This window comes from Onychostoma macrolepis, chromosome 15 (assembly GCF_012432095.1).
Source record: "Onychostoma macrolepis isolate SWU-2019 chromosome 15, ASM1243209v1, whole genome shotgun sequence".
NCBI classification, from domain to species: Eukaryota; Metazoa; Chordata; class Actinopteri; order Cypriniformes; family Cyprinidae; genus Onychostoma; species Onychostoma macrolepis.
This window is the reverse complement of record NC_081169.1, coordinates 3,593,234-3,617,031: the sequence shown is the minus strand read 5'-3', so window position 1 is coordinate 3,617,031 and position 23,798 is coordinate 3,593,234. Positions and strand designations below refer to the sequence as shown.

Sequence of the window (23,798 nt, the reverse complement as noted above, 5' to 3'; positions counted from 1 at the left end):
CCAATCAGGGCGTATATGGATGACATGACGACCATAACAACGACTAATGCCGAGTTCACACTGCACAATTTTCAAACTCGTCGGATCGCTGTTGTTTTCACACTGCGTGACTATCTGGGGTAGCATTCAGTCGCTGCTGTGTTCACATTGCACGATGGATCGGCGACAGGCTTTCACATTGCACGATTTCACAATAGGAAGAATCTCCGACAACTCTGTCTGATCCGCAAACTACGTTTCACAACAAAACACACACGAGAAGTGATAAGGAAATAATGCGAGAACCTGCGTGCGTCAGCCCGTTGTTCTCAAGCTAGACTGGAACTATTTAAAAAAAATATAGCCCGCAAATGGTCTGTGCGCTGATTTCCAGCTACAAAAACAAAAACAGATTATGCAGGAGGGAGATGCAGGGAACAGGGATTGTGCTCTGCAAAGAGTGGTAAATAATAATTTTGCAGTAACTGTTATGCTCATGTTGCGGCTGTTCAAGCGTTTGTGCTTATTTCTGTATGATATAATTGTACATATTAAAATACTGATATGGTCTATAACTTCTCACCGAACTTCCCTCTGCCCTGTATCTTTGTCTCTCATTGGCTGAATGTCATCGCCGATGTAGTTTTCAGTCAGAAATCATTGCACACAGCAGGATTGTGAATCGCCGACAGCTCCAGATATTTAGCATGCCAAATATTTCGCGGGCGTCTGCGACGTGTCGGCAATTCCCTCAGATCGCCTCTTTGATAATTCACACTGCGCGATTGTCACTCGCGTGAATGAGCTCCGATTTGCCTCCGATTTCGGGCATTTGTCTGCGATTTATCAAAACCTGTCGGTGAGTGAAAAATCGTGCAGTGTGAACTCGGCATAACGCATGCACCAAACACCTGCTGTATAAACTCCAGGGAAACATCAAATGGGCACGAATGAAGATTAAACCCAGCAAATCCCACAGTATCTCCATTGTTAAGGGCCAGATTGTAAATGATAGGTTCCTCATTAATGGCGGAATAGCCAACTATCCTGGAGAAGCCCATAAAAAGCCTTGGTCGGTGGTACAACACAGATCTTAAAGACGCCGAACAGGTGGAACAACTAAAGCAGGATACCATTAGTGGCCTGAAGCAGATCAACAGCACTTCTCTCCCAGGAAAGCTGAAGCTCTGGTGCCTTCAGTTCGGACTGCTGCCCCGCCTCATGTGGCCAATTTCCATCTATGAGGTCACCCTATCCCACGCCAATCGACTGGAGCGATTGGTGAATGTGCAGGTGAGAAAGTGGCTTGGACTACCCAGATGCCTCAGCAGTATAGGACTGTACGGCAATGGAGCCCTCTCTCTACCAATCTCAAGCCTTGTGGAAGAGTACAAATGCTCTAAAGCAAGGCTTGAAATGACCCTCACAGAATCAAAATCAAATCAAATCAAATCTCTTTATTGTCACACATCATGTACACAAGTGTACCAATGGTGAAATTCTTAGGTGCAGACTCTGTGCCATGGCAGTACAAGCAACAAGATATAAAAAAAAAAAAAAATAATTTTTACAATATACATAGACAAGAATATACAACAATATACACACTTTACACAATATACACATTTGCACAGTATACAATAAACAATATACAGTTGTACACAATATACATTATACATACATATTTCTATAATATACACATAGTATATTATATATATACACATAGTAAGTACACGTGTTCTTAAGAGACTTAAAGATGTATGTATAGCTTTTATATTTGACTTATTGCTTTATATTGACTTACAGTGATGTGTACTGTTAGTGTTTTGACTATGAAGTGCAGTGCAGTAGTTAGTGCGGAAGAGAGGATGGAGCTGCATCTGTTCCAAGCTGTACAGTGCAAGACATGCTACAGTCCTGTCAGAGTCAGTGTGACTGGTGTGTAGATGGAATCCAGTGTGAGGGGTAGGGGTAGGGTAGAATCCCGGGATCCCTTCATCAGAGGGGCCGCTCCAGCCTTAGCCACAGGGAGGAGGTGGAGGCCAGGAGTAGCAGAGGCACAGGCAAAGTCCGCTCTGAGACATCGGGATATAGTGGGCCAAGTACAACAAGGCAGAGGGGGCCTAGGGCTGGGAGCAAAAACACCCACATGGCAGAAGGCTACTCCAGCTGAACGCCGGCGCCTGGTGGTTGAGGAGGTGCGCCACCAGGAAGAAGTGGACAGGTGTGCCAGAGCGGTGTCCCAAGCCAAGCAAGGCCGCTGGATGAGGTGGGAAGGTGGAGAGGAGGAAAATCACTTGGAGCGAGTTGTGGAACACAGAGTCCAATATGCTGAGCTTTACCAACAGAGCCACATATGATGTCCTGCCTTCTCCAACCAACCTACATCTCTGGTTTGGAGAGGATCCAGCCTGTCCCCAGTGTCTTGCCCCAGCAACCCTGAAACACATCCTGGTGGGCTGCAAGACCAGCCTTATGCAAGGCAGATACACCTGGCGCCATAACCAAGTTCTGAAGTGTCTGGCTGCTACTCTGGAGAATAAGAGGGTAACTGTCAACGGCATGCCCCTGGAAGCCCAGATTACCTTCTGCCAACCAACATCTTTCATCCAGGAAGGGGAGAAATGTTCGACCAATCGATTGCCTCTAGATTCATGCCCACTGAACGCAGCCCGGGACTGGGAAATGCGGGTAGACTTAAGTCAGAGGCTCACCTTCCCACCTGAAATTGCAGCGACCAACCTGCGCCCAGACCTGCTCCTTTGGTCCAAATCCTGTCAACATGTCTTTATAGTGGAGCTGACAGTCCCGTGGGAGGAAGCCATCGATGAGGCATTTGAAAGGAAAAGGGTGTGATATGCAGATTTGGCTACCGAAGCAGAGGCCCGGGAATGGAAGGTAAATGTGCATCCAGTGGAAGTGGGCTGCAGGGGCTATGTTGCTAGTTCCACCATAAGGCTGCTAAAGGAGGTGGGAAACAGAGGACAGGCTCAGTGGAAGACCATCAAAGACCTTGCAACTGCTACCGAAAGAAGCAGTCACTGGCTGTGGCTGAAGCGGAAGGAGACTGTATGGGCGCCCAAGTGACCTCATGGAGCCTCTGGTGCGACACACACCCAGGTCTGATCAGCCTGTGGTGGGCCAGCCTCGGGTGAGGGTGTATTGTGATTAAAAGGCCGAAACACCCAATGAGGCCGGGGTGCACAACTGATGATGTGTCGTATTGGAGGCACCAGGCGGTCATCTCCCAAGCCAACCCCACCCAAGAGAACATCTCCAACAACAGTGCTTGCTGAATATCGAGGGATTTTTAACATCTAGTCCTAGTAAATATATATATTCTTTTGATGTGACTTTTAGTAGCGTGTTTTGTGATGTTCACAGAGGATCTGTTTATCTGAATTTGTTGATTGTCACCATTGTTGAGATTCTTACGCTGAGTCTTGATGTCTGTATGATAATGCAGTTTTAAGCCTTTAGTGCCAATTTACTTTTGAAAGTCTTTCAGATTAATCTTAAAACGGATGGATCAAGCTTTATATTTTATGTAAGCAAAACCAAAAATCTTAATCAATCAATGACTACGCTCTGAATGAAATCATTTATTAAAGTCACTAAAAGCTTGTGATTTCTTTACTGAAGTCTAACCATCAACACCTGCTTGCCATAACTAACATGTCTAAACAAACACGCTGTTATGGCAGCCAAAGTAATTGTATTGTTTTATGTCAAGGGGACAAGAGCCCAACTAAAGCAAACACTGACCTCGATAATGGTAATTCAAACAAAACTAAAGCATCAATATCTAAAGTCAATCTGGTTAGTAACGTGTGAAGCTGGTGATGCTGTTTATGGAGTTGTTTAATCATCCTCTGCTGAGATCTTGAGAGATTTAATGTCTTCTTTTATCTTGTGTTGATTTCAACAAAGGCTGTGGCTGAAGTCAGTTGTAGTTCTTGTATTTCTGCTCATCTCGTCTCTTTTTTCTGTTCTTTTTCTTTCAATGGTTCAGTTTGTTAACAGCAGGTGTTCTTCATTAATGCTCAATCATCACTCAATTACTAAACTAATTATCTCATTAACATTAACACTGCTTCAGTGTTACTTTTTTAACACTCTGAGTGTGGATTATATATACACTGGGAGTGTTGATTTAACACTGGAGGTTTTACTGTGTGTGTGTGATCTCAATAAATTAGAATGCCGTGGAAAAGTTAATTTATTTCAGTAATTCAACTCAAATTGTGAAACTCGTGTATTAAATAAATTCAGTGCACAATGACTGAAGTAGTTTAAGTCTTTGGTTCTTTTAATTGTGATGATTTTGGCTCACATTTAACAAAAACCCACCAATTCACTATCTCAACAAATTATAATACACAGTAAAACCTCCAGTGTTAAATCAACACTCCCAGTGTATATATAATCCACACTCAGAGTGTTAAAAAAGTAACACTGAAGCAGTGTTAAAGTTAATGAGATAATTAGTTTAGTAATTGAGTGATGATTGAACATTAATGAAGAACACCTGCTGTTAACAAACTGAATCACTGAAAGAAAGAGAAAAAAAACAGAAAAAAAAGAGACGAGACGAGCAGAAATACAAGAACTACAACTGACTTCAGTCACAGCCTTCGATGAGATCAACACAAGATAAAAGAAGACATTAAATCTCTCAAGATCTCAGCAGAGGATGATTAAACAACTCCATAAACAGCATTACCAGCTTCACACGTTACTAACCAGATTGACTTTAGATGTTGATGTTTTAGTTTTCTTTGAATTACCATTATCGAGGTCAGTGTTTACTTTAGTTGGGCTCTTGGCCCTTGACTTAAAACATTATAATTTTGTTGGTTGCCATAATTGTGTGTTTGTTTAGACCTGTTAGTTATGGCAAAAAATAAAAAAAGCCAAGGGAAAATTAGATCAGGGCTGGTTACGTTTCGATAAAGTTGTAATCAGCGCATAGTGGCTTAAGTAACTGATGTAATTTGGAGTATAGTCACTGGTAGATTTATTAGTTAATTTTGTTATTGAGGTTATGATGTATGTAGTCTAACATCTGACAGTTTTGATATTAATCTGAAAGACTTTTGAAACTTATTCTGCACTGAAAGTTTTGCTTTTCTTCATCAAACAGACTTCAAGAATCAGCATATGAATCTCAACAATGGTGACAATCAACATAAAGCTCCATGTTGCAGTGCATTCTGGGAGCACCAATCAAAACTCATCCATGGCTCCCAGCATGCAATGCGACATGAATAAATTATGCAGCTGTCTTAGTATTTTCTTTTATTCTTACTACTTCCTTTTGTTTTGCTATTTTGTTGTGATTTTTAGCAGCGTGTTTTGTGATGTTCACAGAGGATCTTTTTATCTGAATTTGTTGATTGTCACCATTGTTGAGATTCTTACGCTGAGTCTTGATGTCTGTATGATAATGCAGTCTTAAGCTTCTAGTGCCAATTTACTTTTGAAAGTCTTTCAGATTAATCTTAAAACTGATGGCTCAAGCTCTATATTATATGGGAACAAAGCCAAAAATTTTAATCAATCGTTGATGATGCTATGAATGAAATCAGTTATGGAAATCACTAAATGCTGGTGACCTCTTTATGAAAGTCCAACCATCAACACCCGAATGACATAACTAACATGTCTAAACAAACATGCAGTTATGGCAGCCAAAGCAATTGTATTGTTTTAAGTCACGGGTCAAGAGCCCAACTAAAGCAAACACTGACCTCGATAATGGTAATTCAAACGAAACTAAAACATCAACATCTAAAGTCAGTCTGGTTAGTAACGTGTGAAGCTGGTGATGCTCTTTATGGAGTTGTTTAATCATCCTCTGCTGAGATCTTGAGAGATTTAATGTCTTATTTTATCTTGTGTTGACTTCATCAAAGGCTGTGGCTGAATTCAGTTGTAGTTCTTGTATTTCTGCTCGTCTCGTCTCTTTTTTTCTTTGTTAACAGCAGGTGTTCTTCATTAATGCTCAATCATCACTCAATTACTACACTAATTATCTCATTAGCTTTAACACTGCTTCAGTGTTACTTTTTTAACACTCTGAGTGTGGATTATATATACACTGGGAGTGTTGATTTAACACTGGAGGTTTTACTGTATAGTGAACCAAACTGAGAGACCATTTTGAAGACTCAGAAAACCTTGAGTTTGATTAGCTGATTGGCATGTTACCATATTCTAATTTGTTGAAATAGTGAATTGGTGGGTTTTTGTTAAATATTAGCTAAAATCATCACAATTAAAAGAACCAAAGACTTAAACTACTTCAGTCTGTGTGCATTGAATTAATTTAATACACGAGTTTCACAATTTGAGCTGAATTACTGAAATAAATGAACTCTTCCATGACATTCTAATTTATTGAGATGCACCTGTATATATGTATATATATATATATATATGTATATATTAGTGGTGGGCCGTTATCGGCGTTAACGTGCTGCGTTAACGTGAGACTCTTATCGGGCGATAAAAAAAATATCGCCGTTAATCTATTCTCAAAGTTGGGTTGGGAGCTGGGTCTATACTACGCAAGCTATGATGACTTTCACCTTGATATTTTAGCGCGGATGTATACCTAGCCGAATTGCACTGTAGGGGGCGAGAACGAGTCTTCGAACCTGTGTGTATGCGTGCTAACATGGATGCAGCTATGAAGCCGCCGGGTTTGCTTCAGGGAAAATTTATTTTTAAGAAGCTTCCCAATGGAAATCGGCAAGTCATTTCTGTCTCTACGTTACATGGTCGTGCTCTCTGTATCGCGCGCACAGCGGAGTTCTGCCTCGGTTCGCACACACACACACACACACACACAAACAAACGTAAGCGCACACACAAGTGAGCACACTCCCACTCCTATTTGTAAATATTAAGCCACAAAACGTCTATTTAAATATGACTTCTGTGTGTCTCTGTGTTAATGTATGGCGCAGACGCACGGGTTTGTTCACTACTCCTACAGAAGACCGCGTGACGCTTGCGGCAATATTAACGTCTGTCGTCTCACTAAATGAGGACATAAATACATGAACAACATCTCCAGAACTGCTCTGAGAGTCACTTCATGAGCATTCGAGTGTTTCATTTGAGAAAAACTATCCTCACGGCAACCCGTCAAAATAAAAGTTCGGTTTCACTTGAAGACATTGGGCAGAACGTAATAGGCTACTACTACTAAAACTATTAAAACCTTATCTTTAAGGAATAATCATACAATGTCTTCAATGTTATTATCAATATTAAATTCTTGATGACTGCTAGTTGTTTACTTATCTACTTGGCAGAATTCAAATGAGCCATTTTAATCTAGATTAATCTAGAGCCCTAATCTAGAGTAATCAAGATTACAGTGAGATTAATCTAGATTAAAAAAATTAATCTATGCCCACCACTAGTATATATATAGCCCTAGTGTTTCAGTGTTTTAGTTCTTTAGCAGTCAGAAGATTGCGCAAAGTGAGTTTATTGAACTAGGGAGTTCACTCATGTATGAAGAAGTCACATTGCCAGTCGTTAAAACACACTACTGTGAAATGAACTAATTTCTTGTTGTGTTTATTAATTTTGCAGAGTGTGACGAAATAAAAACTCATATGTGCCACCAGACAACATTGCCTCTTCTGTGTGTGCAACAAATGAAAGATGAAATTAACTGAAATAAAATGGCAGAGGATGATTAAACAACTCCACAAAGAGCTTTACCAGCTTCACACATTACAGTTTGACTTTTTTTTTTTTTTTGCATATATCTACCAAAATTCTTTGAGAATTAACAGTTAGCACCTGGTTTCACAGACAAGGCTTAAACCTAATCCTAGACTAAAATGTAAATCTGAGCTGTTTCAACTGAAAGAAACTTGTACTGACTGATCTTAAAACATGTCAGTGCCTTTGTTTTTTCTTAAGATGCACACCAGTAAAGTTTTTTTCTAAGGCATGTTTATAAAAAAATTAAAAAACAAATACTTAAATGTCCTAATTGAACTATGGCCTAATCCTGGTTTAGGCTAAGCTCTGTCTATGAAACTAGGCCTAGACATTTTGTGATCAGAGTTTGGGTCAGTTGGGCTCTTGACTAGTGATGGGCAGATGAAGTCTCATGAAGCTTTAAGCTTTTCAGCCAAGTGGTTCACAAAAGGGTTAATTTCTGGAGGCTTCATTTGCTCACAATACCACCTGGTGGCCAAAGAGTGTAAAACAAGCAGATATATTACAGACAGAGGTGTAAAGTCCAGGGATCAGAAAGTAAAAGTCCTGCCATGTGTTTATTCCACCCATGAACTCAGCAGCTGATTTCACCAGAGGAGGAACCAAGTCATTCCTTTCAAGTCACAAACAAGTCTCGAGTCAAATCCCAAGTCCTCAAAGAGTTAAAGTTAATGAGATAATTAAGAGACTAATTAAATGATGATTGTGCTTTAGTGATGAACACCTGCTGTTATTGAGAATTACAGAGGATCAGATGTTGAAGTTTTATTGGTTAAAATGATGCCAGCATCATGGAGATCAGTGTTTGCTTTAGTTGGGCTAGTAAAGACAAAAACATTATGGATGAATTTAAACATTGAAGTTTTTACATTGTAATCCAGACTAGATAGTGCCCATGTTGCTAGTCATTTCGTCTAGTTCATGTGTATTTGAGTACACAGAGCAGTTCAGATACATCAGGCGGGTTATTTGTGAATCTGTCTTTAGTGGCTGGAACAATAGTTCTGCCCAGATGATAACGCTGAGCCATATAGTTAATATTAGTAATACGCAGCATGCATGATACAAGGAAATGGTCAGTAACGTTATCACTTTGAGGTGCAATATCTATATCAGTAAGATCAATTCCATGCGATATAATACAATCTAGTGTATGATTAAAATGATGAGTGGGCCTGGTGGCGTTTTGCTTGATTCTAAAAGAGTTTATTAGGTCAGTAAACGCAATTCCTAACGCATCATTTGTATTCAGGGCCGTCCTTTGTGCAGTGCAACTAGTGTGGTCGCACCGGGCCCTGATCATCACCTGTGAGGTGTCTCCGTTGTGCCACAGCTTGGTGTTGTTAACCCCCACGTGATTCACAACAACTGCAACATTCTCGTCGCCCTTCAGGACCACGGGTATCTTCGCAGAAACATTGAGAACATGAGCACCAGGGAAACATTGAGTGTGCACTTTACCTTCAGCTAAAGTAGCATGGATGTGCCGGACGATGGAGTCTCCGACGATCACAGCGTCGCGTTCTGTCTCACAGAGTGGAGCGAAGCGGTTCCAGGTGGAGATCTCGAAGACCGGACTTGTGTGAGCATCAGCCCGGGATGTTTCCAGAGCGGCTCTCCGCTCCCTCAGCTGAGCCTGCTTCTCCACGAGGTTGCGGATCTGCTTCTCCACGGCCTCCAGCTCGAGCTGCATTCGGTGCAATGTGTCCTCACCTGCACGCAAATGTAGACACAAATCCACCATTAAAGCAAGTAACAGTAAACAATGGTAATGTGTGTGAATAGAGTATTAGCAGTGTAAGCGAGATTAGCGGCAGCCGCGTTACCGATGCTAACGGCTATAAGCTAATAGTGGACTTGGGAAATCAAAAATAAAACTAGTGATAACAAGGCGCTCTGATTGTTTTTATTGTGGAATGCGATAGGGGATATATTCACATGTTATAGAAGCGAAAATGATAGTGTATAAAATTGATTTTAAAATAGACGATAAAGAACTTGATGGAGCTCATACTCAAAACACTCAGCAGCAACAAACAGGAAGTGACGTATCTCTGCCACCTTTGGGTTAAATTATGTGCACTATGTTTCTTTTTTGAAATCTACAAAGTAGTAATTACGTTAAAAAAAGAAAGAAAAAAGTTTATCGCAGCCAGTTAAATGCAGAACTTTAAATGAAATTAAATGGATATGGGTTATTCATGTTTATTGTCCATGTATGTACTTGAACTAATTTTTTAAGACAAATCAATACGTTTGACGTGTTGACATGCATTTGAATTTTAAAACTGGTCAAATGTATAATATGTGGTATGTGGTTTTGCAGAGGAGAATATAAGCTTTGTGCATGTTCTGTCATTACATAACTGAGTAACTGAGAACATTTTTGCATTTGTTATGCAAATCAAGCCAGCAAATATTCAAATCCATATGTCTTTCTGTAGCTCTTTACACATCTAGGTGCATTTGCCTTTATTTCTTTACTCTCAATTGTGTGTAAGCACACTGAAAGCTGGACAAACTGCTGGATCGAAGGCTTACAAGTGGATACAAAGTAAGTTGGTAACACTTTACAATAAGGTTCATTAGTTAAACATTAGTTAATGTATTAACTAACATGAACTAACCATGATCAATACATTTGTTACTGTATTTACTAATCTTCGCTAACGTTAGTTAATAAAAATACAGATGTTCATTGTTAGTTCATGTTAGCTCACAGTGCATTAACTAATGTTAACAAGATTTTAATAATGTATTAGTAAATGTTGAAATTAACATTAACAAAGATTAATAAACGCTGTATAAGTGCAGTTTATTATTAGTTAATGTTAACTAATGTAGTTAACTAATGAACCTTATTGTAAAGTGTTACCAGTAAGTTTAATATGATATAGCAGCTAATTGATGCAGCTAATTAATGTTTACAATTATTCAAATAATAGAGTAAAGTTTATACTGATACAATAGATAATGATACACTGTCAAAAAAAAAAAAATGATACACTGTAAAAAGTAAAAACTGTGAAATGAATGACAGCACAGGGTGCCAAATGTTTACCATTAATGGAAATAATGGCTGCATAATGGTTTTTTTTTTTTTAATGGTCATTAACCGGCAGAAGCAGCTGCCAAACAAGAACTGTATAATTAAGGTAAGATATCCTAATTTATGTCCTAATTTTTCTTAAATGTGTTTGAAAGAACACTGTTGCTTTTCAGGTATTTCCTGGATTATTATTATGAAACATTCTCTGTAAAATGTAAATCTTTTGCAGTTAAACATTAGTTAACAACAGCACACACACATGAGCTAATGTAACTATCTAAAGTAAATAAAGTTACAGCCTTTAAATAAAGCAACATGCTTAGTCTTTTCCTGGACTGAAGCACAAACACTACTCTTTGGTACAATTGCAACCAGGGTTGGAAGTGTTACTTTTAAAATGTATTCCGTTAAAGTTACAAATTACTTCATTAAAAAGTAATCAGCAACGTAATCCAAGTACCACAATATAAAAGTAATGTAATCTGATTACTTTTGGATTACTTCAAGTTACAAATGTAAATAAAGTCAAAAAAGCAATATCAAAGTACTTTTATTTAATTATGACTTTAAAATGAAAACGAATAAAAACTATTTGAAACTATTAAAAATCGTGTCTTGTTTCACCATCTAGATATTACAGCCCATATGTATGTATTTATATAAAAGGTTATGCAGCCATCTAGTGGCAATACAGTTTAGCAGTTTTATTATTATTATTATTATAATTATTATTTATTTATTTAAGGAAATAATAAATATAATTTATCCATAACATTAAAAAAATTACACCATATACATATTAGTCTATTTTAAAATAAGCTTACATGTTGAAACGTATGTGAAATGCTGTGATCTTTCTTTATTTCATTGACTGATGGGTGTGGGGACTCGTGTGTTAATTTACACATTTTCCAGCTCATTTTTTGCTAGAAAACTTACACACAACTGCAGTCATGCACACGATGGAATTTTAAATCACTTACATACACTAAATTTCAGCTAACATGATTTCCATGCTAGTCGTACCTGCAAATGTTTAAGTTGGTTGAGTAGCCTATTTTGTTAAAGGTGCAATAGGTGATTGTCTTCAGAAACATTTTTTGTTATTCTGGTTGAAAGTCTCAAGACTACACATCCTGATAGCAATTATTAAGTTAAGTGGTCTAAATGTATTTATATGTATTTATATATTCTGTGGAAGGAGTAGGTCAGGGGTGTCAAACTCAGTTCCTGGAGGGCCACAGCCCTGCAGTGTTTAGTTCTAACCCTAATTAAACACACCTGATCACAACCTTCAGGCTTATTTGAAAACTACATGGTGTGGGCATTGGAGCAGGGATGGAACTAAACTCTCTAGGGCTGTGGCTCTCCAGGAACTGAGTTTGACACCCCTGGCGTAGGTCCAAGAAATGCTCATCCAATCAAAATGCTTTATTGACTTTCCTACCTGCCTGTCAACATATGTATTTGCATACCTCTGCGCCCCAAGTTTGCACAGACAGGATACGGCAGGATACGCGAGAATGGCAGGCAAACATCAACAACCTGATCTTCCTTCCTGATATTGTAGCACTGTTACTAACTGTACTATAAATTTTGCTCACCAGTGAAGGGGACGTTGCTTTGGACAGTGATTTGCAGGGAGGGTGGGACGTTCGCTTTCAGTGCTATCAGGCTAAAGTTAGCACTTTTCAAGATCTCCTACTGCACCTTTAAAATAAGAGTTTTCATACACATATTATGCTGTATTACGCTGTAAAACCATGTTATTTCTTTTATCCTCTTTGAAAACAAAATAACTGAAATTTCCAGACATGAAAATGTTTTTCCCAGCTGGAAGTATCATGATTAATTTATTGTAGCAGCATCTCATCCCGCGTTTGAGAAGAATTGTAGAAGGGTGTTATTTTCGCACGCACCAGCAGGTGGCTCACGAGTGAACATGAGTGTCAACAGAACCAGGAACTATGATGAAGAAGCACTAAATATAGCTTTATTATGTCAAATAGTTATTTATTTAATTTTAAATGAAACAACTGTAATCCTGATAGTATTCCCACTTTTTACAAATGTAACTGTAATCTGAATACTTTGTTTTTTGATGTAACTGTAACGAGTTCATCTTCACTTATTACAAACTAGTCTGACATTAATTATTTCATACAAAACTTCTTATAGGTATGGATGTTGATGTTTTATTGAAAATAATAAAGTTTGATGTCACCATTGTGGAGATCAGTGTTTGCTGTGTTGGGATCTTGACCCTTGACATTTTTATGTTAGATTTTCTATTGTAATTGTGTGTTTTTAAAGCACATCTGTTACAGCAAAAAAAGTTGTCAGAGAAAATCTGATCAGATGAAGTATAGAACTTGACAGCAATTCAAACTATTTTATTTTTATTTTAAGGTTTTTGTTTGACAGTCTTTGCTGTATGGAAAGTGTTTGGTCATAATAATTTAGGAAGCACCTGTTAAATAATAGTGTTTTTGGCTTATTTAAATAAGGAGATTTTATTTTAAAATAAAATAAAATTTTTGTTGTTTGTTTTCTTAAGTATCTAATTAACACTAACACTGCTTCTGTTTTACTTTTAACACCCTGCTGGTTGTTCTCATATGAACACTGAGCGGTAGTGATAGCCTCATGAAACTTTAAGCTTTTCAGCCGAGTGGTTCACAAAAGGGTTCATTTCTGGAGGCTTCATTTGCTCACAATACCACCTGGTGGCCAAAGAGTGTAAAACAAGCAGATATCTTACAGACAGAGGTGTAAAGTCCAGCAAGAGGTCCTCGCTGCAGCCTGTAGCACGATGACGTACTGGACTATATCCACTACGTAGTGGATGTTTTACGCGCATGCGCTGTATAGGTAATAAATTTTAGACAACTTAGTCTAAGTGAAGTATAAATCAGTAGATATAGTAAGGGTTTTTGACCTAGTCTGCATTACAATGTAAAAACTTCAATGTTTAAATTCATCCATAATGTTTTTGTCTTTACTAGCCAAACTAAAGCAAACACTGATCTCCATGATGCTGGCATCATTTTAACCAATAAAACGTCAACATCTGATCCTCTGTAATTCTCAATAACAGCAGGTGTTCATCACTAACGCACAATCATCATTTAATTAGTCACTTAATTATCTCATTAACTTTAACTCTTTGAGGACTTGGGATTTGACTCGAGACTTGTTTGTGACTTGAAAGGAATAACTTGGTTCCTCCTCTGGTGAAATCAGCTGCTGAGTTCATGGGTGGAATAAACACATGGCAGGACTTTTACTTTCTGACCCCTGGACTTTACACCTCTGTCTGTAATATATCTGCTTGTTTTACACTCTTTGGCCACCAGGTGGTATTGTGAGCAAATGAAGCCTCCAGAAATTAACCCTTTTGTGAACCACTTGGCTGAAAATCTTAATGCTTCATGAAGCTTCATTTCACCATCACTACTGAGCGGTGTTGATTTAACACAGGGGAATTTACTGTGCAATAGCGACCCCTAGTATCGGACTTTCAACACAATGTCTCCGTTCCCTCCATCAGAGAACAAGGGCTACCATATGTAACCTTTAAGATTTAAGTGGGGTATTTTGTATTCTTTTCAAAGTCAGAATGAATGAGACCAGTGTTCAAATAAATAAACTAATATATATATATATATTTTTTTTTGCTTATATAGATGGAGTCTCCAGTGCCTGCAACCAACTTCACAACTTTCACAGAACTCACCGTGAAACCAAATATGACTAATACAACACAAGCTCTTTGTAAACTTCCAGCTAACGAGGTTTTCATATTTGCATATTCACTACTGTTTCTTGTCAGTCTGGTGCTGAACTGCATCACGATGCGGGTGTATTTCTGTTCCAATCAGAACGTTCAGTCCAGTGTCACAGTCTACATGAAGAACCTGGTCGCAGCTGACTTCTTCCTGTGCCTTTGTTTACCTTTGCGCATTGCTGCCTACGCCAATAATTCAGAGATAATGAGCAATATTTACTGCAGCTTTGGAGCAACAGCATTCTATATAAACATGTATGCAAGCATTCTCTTCATGGACTTTATTGCTGCAAACAGGTATACACCTAATGCTTGTCAATTATTTAATTTCTCAGAAGCACAGGAATGTGCATTTTTCTTTTCCAGAAACATTATCATTTGTAAGTAAGTAATGTTCCTGCTACAAAAATAGTTATTAGTCACATGACAATTAAAACCCAGGTAATTTGTTCACAACAGTTAGACAGCAGAGCTGAGATCCCATATGTGAGCAAAGATGGCAGATTTTAAATTGCTTTCCCAAATGGCAAAGTGCTCCCAAAGTCTCCCTGAGTCCATACATTACTGACTTGAAGGCCCTGATATATTACAAGCAAGCCTGAAGAACGAACTGCTGTAACATTTGAACAAAATCAGGCCAAAACATACATTTGCAATATGTTTCAGGATTTGTTTTACTGTACCTTTGTGCCACTTTACCTTTGTACGATCGTGAACATGGAGAGCTGCTTTATAGCATAAATTGAAGTGATACTTCTAACACAATCTACCTCAAGCAACACAAATTATCAACTATCACAGCCATATAAAGTGCAAAATGGGTTAAGTCATACTTTCTTGGGTGCACAATTGGTAAATAATGGCCGCGTACAAGCACACTCTGAGTTATTCTTGTGACAGACTTGGAATTTGCTTGGAAAGTGCAGGGTATCGGGACACTAAAAGGTAGTTTACTGGTAGTTGTCCAGGCTGTCCACTTACCGTTGAGCTGTTTTAGGGTGTATTGGGGCACAAGTACTTTGTTAGGGCTGTCTGCCCCACCTAAAAAATAGCAATAACCATTTACCAGTTTTATAAATTCAGTCATTTCATGCCAGCAAGCTTTTTCAGGGCACCAAACAGAGCAATTCCCCCCTGAAAATGACAACAGTTGCTAGGACAAGTGTAAGTTGCTAGGCCCTAAGTGTAGCCAAATGGTTAAAGGTAGTTGAAAGTAGTGGTCGACCAATAGATCAGTTTTGTCAAATAATCAGCAAGAAGACTTGAGTCATGCTTTGTTTGTCAATGTAGTTTGTCATTGTTAATCTGCATAGTGACTTCACCGTAGGCTGAAAATTATGCATTCTTCAGTTAAACGTATGTCTTTCTCTGGCTCTAATAATGTCTGTATGCTTCATATAGAGAGCTGTAATATAGATCATGATCTTTCCGTTTTCCTTTTTCCAAACACCAAACTTCAAACTCATCAACACTACTTTGTTCATTTCTAAGTGAACTTTTGCCAGGCATTGACACCCTGGCCATCGTTAAGCATAACTGTTTGGATTTATGTGAAATGGTAACACTTTACAGTAACAGCACAACTACACTCTAAAACATGCTGCACTGTAAAAAAAAAATCGTAATTTTATGGAAAATAACTGTGATTTTTTCAGGTTGTTTTCTTTTATTTTGAATTGCAGTCAAAACTCTGTACAATTATCTCTGAATTAACTACTTGGCTGTTATTTTAAGGATTATGACATTAATGACAAATTACAATAACTCACGTTTTTAATACAGAAAAACTACTGTATTTTTATACAGTACATTTTCTGTTTTCTTAAATTACAAACAAATGTATGTAAAATTACAAAAATAATCTGTAATTAATAAAATAACAAAACCGTTAGATGATAAAATGGTCAAATGACTGGCAGCAACAGCTGCCAGACAAAAACCATAAAATTAAAGTAAAATATCCTTATTTAAATAATCTGACAAACACTGTTATTTTACAGGTATTTCCTGAATTTTTATGATCAAACACTTTCACTGAAAAACAAAAGACAAAAAACGGCCAAATGACTGGCAGCACAGGGTGCCAAACAAAAACTTTAAAATTAAATTAAAATCTCCTTATTTAAACAAGCTGACAACACTGTTCATTTACAGGAATTTCATAAATTATTACAATCAAACACCTTCACTGTAAAATTAACTAATTAACTAATTAATTAATTAAATGTTACATGACTGGCAGCAACAGAACATTAAACACTAATATATCTCTCTAGATCTCAGCATCTTCACATATTACAAACCAGTCTGACTTTATTTATTTCATACAAAACTTCTTATTGAGAATTAACAGAGGTTTAGATGTTAATGTTTTATTGAAAATAATAAAGTTTGAAATCACCATTGTGGAGATAAGAGTTCGCTTTAGTTGGGCTTCTGACGCTTCACTTTATAATATCAGCTTTTCTCTAGCTGTTGTGACTTTGCTAGCGAGAAATTACTCTGATCAGATGAACCTGGTTACTTATTGATGATGAGTTAATCATCATATAGTAGCCTGATCACATCATGAGCATTGTCTTTGAGTATGTTAGCATTTAGTGTATTTTATTTGTCTTTTTTTATACAGCGTTCTTGTGATGTCCAGTCAGAGATCCATTTTTTTTATTATTATACAGAAAGTGTCTTGAAAGCTTTTTGATTCACAGAAACATCAAGAATCAGCACATGAATCTCAACAATGGTGACAATCAACAAAAAGCTGGTTTTGTGACGATCAGAGCTGATCTGAATATTTTGTAGATTGTTACCATTGTTGAGGTTCATATGCAGATTCTTGATGTCTGTGACTCTACGTGTTCTCACCTAAATAATTTTTTCAAACTACCTTACAAACCTTCAAAATATCAAAGCAGGGCCATATTTCAAGCAATAAAATTGTAACACTACAACAAAGTGAAATTAATAAATTTAACATGTTCAGACATTTCTGATGAGGCTAGTGAGTTAGGCCACTACACAATGACAAAACCATCATCAGCATGTAAACCACTTCATCTGATCAGAATTTTTCTTGCAGGTTTTGCTATAACAAACACACAGTTACAGCAGCCAGAGAAAAAAAAAAAACATTGTTAATAATTGAAGGGTCAGAAGCCCAACTTAAGCAAACACTTATCTCCACAATGGTGACTTCAAACTTGATTAATTTCAATAAAATATTGACATCTAAACCTCTGTTAAATCTCCATAAGTTTTGTATGAAATAAATAAGTCAGACTGGTTTGTAATAAGTGAAGATGCTGAGATGTAGAGAGATCTGTTAGTGTTAAATGTTATTTTGGGATTTAAAGGGTTTCTGTTGTCTGTGTTTTGTGGGTCACCATCGTGCTGAAGAGTAGAGTGTGTGCTTCAGTCCAGGAGAAGACCAAGTGACACAGATGTTATGCTGAATGTAGTTTTATTTAAAAGCAGTAACTGTGGAGTTGTTGATGTAGTGTTATTTATTCTCACGTATGCTGTTGTTAGATGATGGTTAACTGCAAAAAAAAATAAAAAATTCACAGAGAATGTTTCACAATTATAATCCAGACACTACCTGTAAAGTAAAAAAAAAAAAAAAAAAAAAAATTAAGAAAAAACAAGGATGTTGTACCTTAATTGTACAGTTTTTGTTTGGTAGCTGCTTCTGCCATTCATTGACCGTTTTTAAAAAAACGTTCTTTAACCGTTATTTCCATTAATGGTAAACGCTTGGCACCCTGTGCTGCCAAGCATTTCACTGTTTTTTTACATTACATTTTTTTTACAGTGTGGGTTAAAAAAGGACAAACCCAGCTATTGGGTTGTTTTGACCCAGCGTTTGGATTTCTACCCAGAAGGTTGGGTTAAACATTTTAAACATTCGGTTAACCCAACCTTTTTTAACCCAGCAACTTTTAGAGTGTAAGGTTAATAAAAGCTGCAGAAATATTGTTCTGTGATAGTGTTTTTCAATTCAACATTCATTAATAATAATAATAATATATTTCAATTATAATGTGCTTTTCTTAAACCCAAAGCGCTACACTGTAAAAAGTGAACCTGTGCAGTTGTTGCTTTAAAGAGGTATTTTCTGACACTATATACAATTCTAGTTTTGTTGTTGTAACCTAGTGCAATCAAGATTATGTAACACAAAAAAAAAAAAGAATATTATTCCAACTTAAATCCATTACATTGATCCAACACACAACTTTCAATAAAACTCAGAAGAAACACATTCAAAACATGCTCACCTGCTCCACACTTCTTCTTTTTTTCCTTTATAATGTGGGAAATGTTTTTTTGTTACTTAAAATAAAAAAGATTATATGAAACTTAAGTAATTTTACCCAACTGGACAAATCAAGTTACATTTATTAACAGTTATGCTTCAGTAAAACTTATTTTTAAGGTTGGTTGAGTTCAGTTATAATCAGTAACCTTAAATTAATTGTTTAATTTAAACAAAACCAGTCATTGTAGATGTTACCAGTTGACATACAATTTCTAAGTTGAACCGCCTAAAGGTTTTTTTTTTTTTTTTTTTTTCAGAGTACAACCGTATAAAATAATAACAATGATAACAATACTGTAATAACAAAGTACACTCAATGACATTTAATAATACATTTTTACACGGATCACTACATCTGCTAACATTAGTTAATGAACTATGAACTAACATTAATGATCAATGTATAATTAATATTTAATATTAATATGAATACGAATATGAATATGAATGTGAATACCTTTATTGTCACTCCAAACAAAAATCACCTTTAGTCTCTCACTCCAAAAAAGTGAGAGAATTACACATTCAAAATTGTAAATATTAATACTAATATTTTTATTTTATTTTAAAAGTATGGTTCTTTTTTTAATTTATTTTATTATTATTATTATTATTTTATAAGGTTCAGCACTATTTTAATTGTCATTAATTATCCATTTTAAAAACTATTGGTTGATTAATTGGTCACCGACCAGTGTGGTCATCATCGACCTCTATATTATACACTATTGTGTAGACGATTACATATAATTTGTTTTTCAGGTACCTGAAGATTGTCCAGCCGGTGGAGGCTCATGCTCTGCAGACAGTCCATACCGCCTACTACATTTCTGCAGCAATTTGGCTCTCCTTGTTAGCCATGGCTTCCATCTACTTAACCCTCTTTCTACAGAACTTCTGGGGTCAAATGCCTGATGCGTTTACGTGTGAATCCCGGCACAGTTCCCAGCTCAGTGTAACCTACAAAATCATCCACTGTGTGACCTTTGTGGGCTTCATTGTTGTTCTGGTATCTCTGATTCTGCTATACTGGAAGACTCATCAAAAGCTCAGACAAGTTCAGTTCTCTTCACAGGTCAGTTTCAGAAGCCAAACATTCAAAAGGTCTAAGCACAACATGCTAGTGCTAGTGGTCATTTTCTGTGTGTGCTTTGTTCCCTATCACCTGGTGAAATTACCTTATGTATTCATCAAGCCCCTGCTGCTTGATTGTACAGCAGCCCAGCCATTCTACATCATGACTGAGCTCACCATCGTCCTTGCAGCACTAAATGCCTCCTTGGATCCACTTATGTACTTTTTCTTTTGCAAGACCTTCAGAGCACAATTTAACTTAACTACAAGGAGTCGCCAATCTGTCCGTGAATGAGGACTAGACGGTTTTTGTGTTATTGTGAAAACTTGTGTAGAAAGGGGGAATTTGCAAGTTTCAATCTTGTGAGAAAGTGTGTTTTCCCAAACTCAAGAAGTACTAAAGATGTCTTAATATCCTTTTGGACTTTGGTTTATAATAAACTTTTGATTTCTTCATTTTCAGTTCAAAAATATACTTAACTTCTAAAGAGGAATTTCTGAAGAACAAATAACGTTAAAAATATAAATGTATTTCATTTCTCTGTATTGAAAGAGGTGAAATTATCTCCTTGTGAAACCAAGCATTAAGAACTCACACAAAAACAGATGCCATGCAACAAAACAATAAAATTAATCTGGAGAAGAGATCTCCAAAGAGAGCAAACAACACCACCCCACTTGCTTATTTACCCACTGAGCAAAGTTATGTCCAAAAGATGTCTTTTCAGCATCTTTCCCAGATAGCAACATATTGTCGTCCCAGATCCGGCCCACATCTGGCACATGTGGAATGATGATCTGGCCCACATGTAGCGTGGAATGAAGGCACTTGGGAGGACCTCTCCTGTTTGCCAGATCTGGGCCAAAAGCAGGCCATAGCAATGCCACATGTCAGCCAAGAGCAAATAAATAAACCACACTGGGCCTTATCTGAGCCACAAAATCTTCATATTTTTATAGAGTCCTCTCAGCTTGTCTAAGCTTGTTAACAAGCAAAATCACTGAAGGAAAGAAGAGAACAGAAAAAAAGAGACGAACAGAAACTCAAGAACTAAAACTGACTAAAACTAAGCCACAGCCTTAGATTAATTCAGCTGAAGATAAAATAAATCTCAGCAGAGGAGGATTAAACAACTCCACAAACAGCATCACCAGCTTCACTTATTACTAACCAGATTGACTTTATTTCTGTTCGAGGTCTACAGAAGTTCTTATTGAGAATTAACAGGGCTTATCTAATGTTTGTTTCATTTAAAATCACCATAATGGTGGTTGGTGATTCCATTAGTTGGGCTCTTAACTCTTATTCTTGGTCATTTATTTTCTTTGGCCACAAAACCAGTCTTAAGTGTCAATTTTTTTTTCCAAAATTGAGGTTTATACATCATCTGAAAGCTGAATAAATAAGCTGGTTTGTTAGGATAAGACAATATTTGGCCAAGATACAACTATATGAATATCTGGAATCTGAGAGTGCAAAAAAAAAAATCAGAATTTTGAGAAAATTGCCCAAATGAAGTTCTTAGCAATGCAAATTACTAACCAAAAATGAAGTGTTAGTGTATTTATGGTAAGAAATTTACAAAATATTTTCGAGGAACATGATTTTCACTTAATGACTTCTAGCATAAAATAAAGATATATTTTTGACCTATACAACGTACTTTTGGCTATTGCTGCAAACATACCCCAGCAACTCAATAATAAAAAAAAAAAATCTGGTTTTCAGTCTGTCTGGTTTTGTGGCTCAGGTTCACATACTTACAGTACATGAGAGTTGGCAATTTGTGTTTTCACACTGACACACACAGTTTTGAGCAATCAGCATATGAATCTCAACAATGGTAACAAAACATTCAGATAATCAGATCAATTCTGGACATCACAAAAAGCTACTAAAATGAAAATAATAGGGCAATTCAGCTGCATAATTTATTCGTGCTGTGATGCATGCTGGGAGTTTTGTACTATGGTACCCAGCATGCATTGCAACATTACACTTTCTATTGTCACCATTGTTGAGGTCCATGTGTTGATTTATGATGACTTTGTGTGTTAATAGAATTTAATCTTTTATGCTTTTTTTTTTTTTAATCTTTAACTTATTCTGCAATACTATTGATCTTAGGCTGTAGTTTTATATAGCAAATTTATTATTGATACAACACAATCTCTAGAGTCAAATGACACTAGTGACACAGGCTATTTCATTATAATGATGAACCATCAATAGCTGAATATCACCACCTGCTCTCATTTCGTCTTTATTTGCTACTGCAAATGTGTTTGACAAACACACGATGGCAACAACCAGCCAAGATAAACTAATTATAATAAGAGTTAAGAGCCCAATTAATGGAAACACCAATCACCATTATGGGGACTTCAAATAAACAAACATTAAATTTAAACAGAGGAGTAAAGTCCAGGGGTCAGAAAGTAAAAGTCCTGCCATATGTTTATTCCACCCATGAACTGATTTCACCAGAGGAGGAACCACGTCATTCCTTTAGTCACAAGCAAGTCTCAAGTCAAATTCCAAGTCCTCAAAGAGTTAAAGTTAATGAGATAATGAAGTAACTAATTAAATGATGATTGTGCATTAGTGATGAACACCTGCTGTTATTGAGAATTACAGAGGATCAGATGTTGATGTTTTATTGGTTAAAATGATGTCACCATCATGGAGATCAGTGTTTGCTTTAGTTGGGCTCTTGACCCTTGACTTGTGTTGGATCTTTCTCTGTGGTAATGTATGTGGGGTTATGAAGCAGACATATTATCGCTTCTCGGCCTTTTGGCAAAGATCTCGTGGTCTGGTCTGACGGTTGGGACTGCGATCGCCTCTTGCAGGACCGTTAGGCTCGTGTGTGGCTTGTCGCACGGGTTCTCACTCCTCAAGAGGGAAATTGACAAGCGGCTTTTATCGGATTCGACTCTGTCTGCGGAGAATCTATTCTTTTAAGGTAAGAAGGTCTTAACTTATTTATTGTGTTAATTTATTGTTGGTTTTTAGCGTATTTATTGTGTAATTTTATTGTCTTTTTAGTGCGGGTGGTGCCTCCACCATGTCGGCTGCCCGTGCCGGCGTGCGGAGGCACCACAGCGTGCGTTTCTTTTTTAAAGAGGTTGATGGTAAGCTCCTGGGGATGTCACGTCTTGACTTCTCCAGGAAGCTGATCCAAAAAACCCTCAATTTTAAACCTGAACAATTGAATTGTTTGATGACTCTTCCCTGGAACAAAGGTTTTGATATTAGTTTTAGATCTGCTGCTTTGTTGCAAGATTTCTGGCAAAGGTTTGATGCTTGTAAGACCCAGTTCTCCATGTTCTCTGTTGAGAAGCTTTCTGACAATTCACTTAAAACAGTGATTGTTAGGATGTTCAATGAAACAGTGAGTGGAGATGATATTGCTGTATGGCTGGGTAGATTTTGCACGGTCCGCAGTCAACCAGTCAAGGTAGTAGACGAAGACGGTATCTGGAATTGCGCTTGGAGAGTTCCCATCAAACAATGGGAAGATCCAAGCGGATTCCAGGGTCTAAGTCAGATACCTTCAATGATTGTGTTGGGAGAGAACCGGGGCTACATTCACTATCAAGGAATGCCCAAATTGTGCAGAAAGTGCGGCAAAATGGGACATTTAGCCGATGCATGCCAGGAGTTAATATGTGGGAAGTGTAGAGGAATTGGTCATGTCTTTGAGGAATGTACCATTGGCAGGCGGTGTAATCTTTGTGGTGACAAACCATCTCTACAGAGAGTTTTGCCAACAAACTGAAAGGGAACAAAATGGCCGCCCCACCGGAGGAGCAAACAAGCAAACAAAGAGAGGAGGCGGAGC

General features: G+C 37.3%; 1 protein-coding gene across 2 annotated transcripts; it reads left to right on the top strand.

The window, feature by feature from the left end:
• The first annotated feature begins 10,169 nt into the window (after positions 1–10,169).
• Positions 10,170–20,610, top strand: LOC131520633 (G-protein coupled receptor 87-like). Of its 2 annotated transcripts, XM_058745014.1 has the most exons (5): positions 10,170–10,279; positions 10,848–10,880; positions 14,461–14,568; positions 14,656–14,858; positions 19,642–20,610. In XM_058745014.1, the coding sequence occupies exons 3-5, from the start codon at positions 14,461–14,463 to the stop codon at positions 20,246–20,248; spliced, it is 918 nt and encodes a 305-aa protein (XP_058600997.1). In that variant the 5' UTR covers positions 10,170–10,279; positions 10,848–10,880; the 3' UTR covers positions 20,249–20,610. The 2 variants fall into 2 exon arrangements, with proteins under 2 accessions (XP_058600997.1, XP_058600996.1); XM_058745013.1 differs by having other exon boundaries at positions 14,461–14,858.
• Positions 20,611–23,798: the final 3,188 nt, after the last annotated feature.

What these genes read in the sequence shown, in the direction of transcription:
- LOC131520633 (XM_058745013.1), top strand. Translation starts at nt 14,461, where the DNA reads ATGGAGTCTCCAGTGCCTGCAACCAACTTCACAACTTTCACAGAACTC. An exon ending in GACTTTATTGCTGCAAACAG is followed by an intron (nt 14,859 to 19,641) that starts GTATACACCTAA and finishes TTTGTTTTTCAG; the next exon opens with GTACCTGAAGATTGTCCAGC.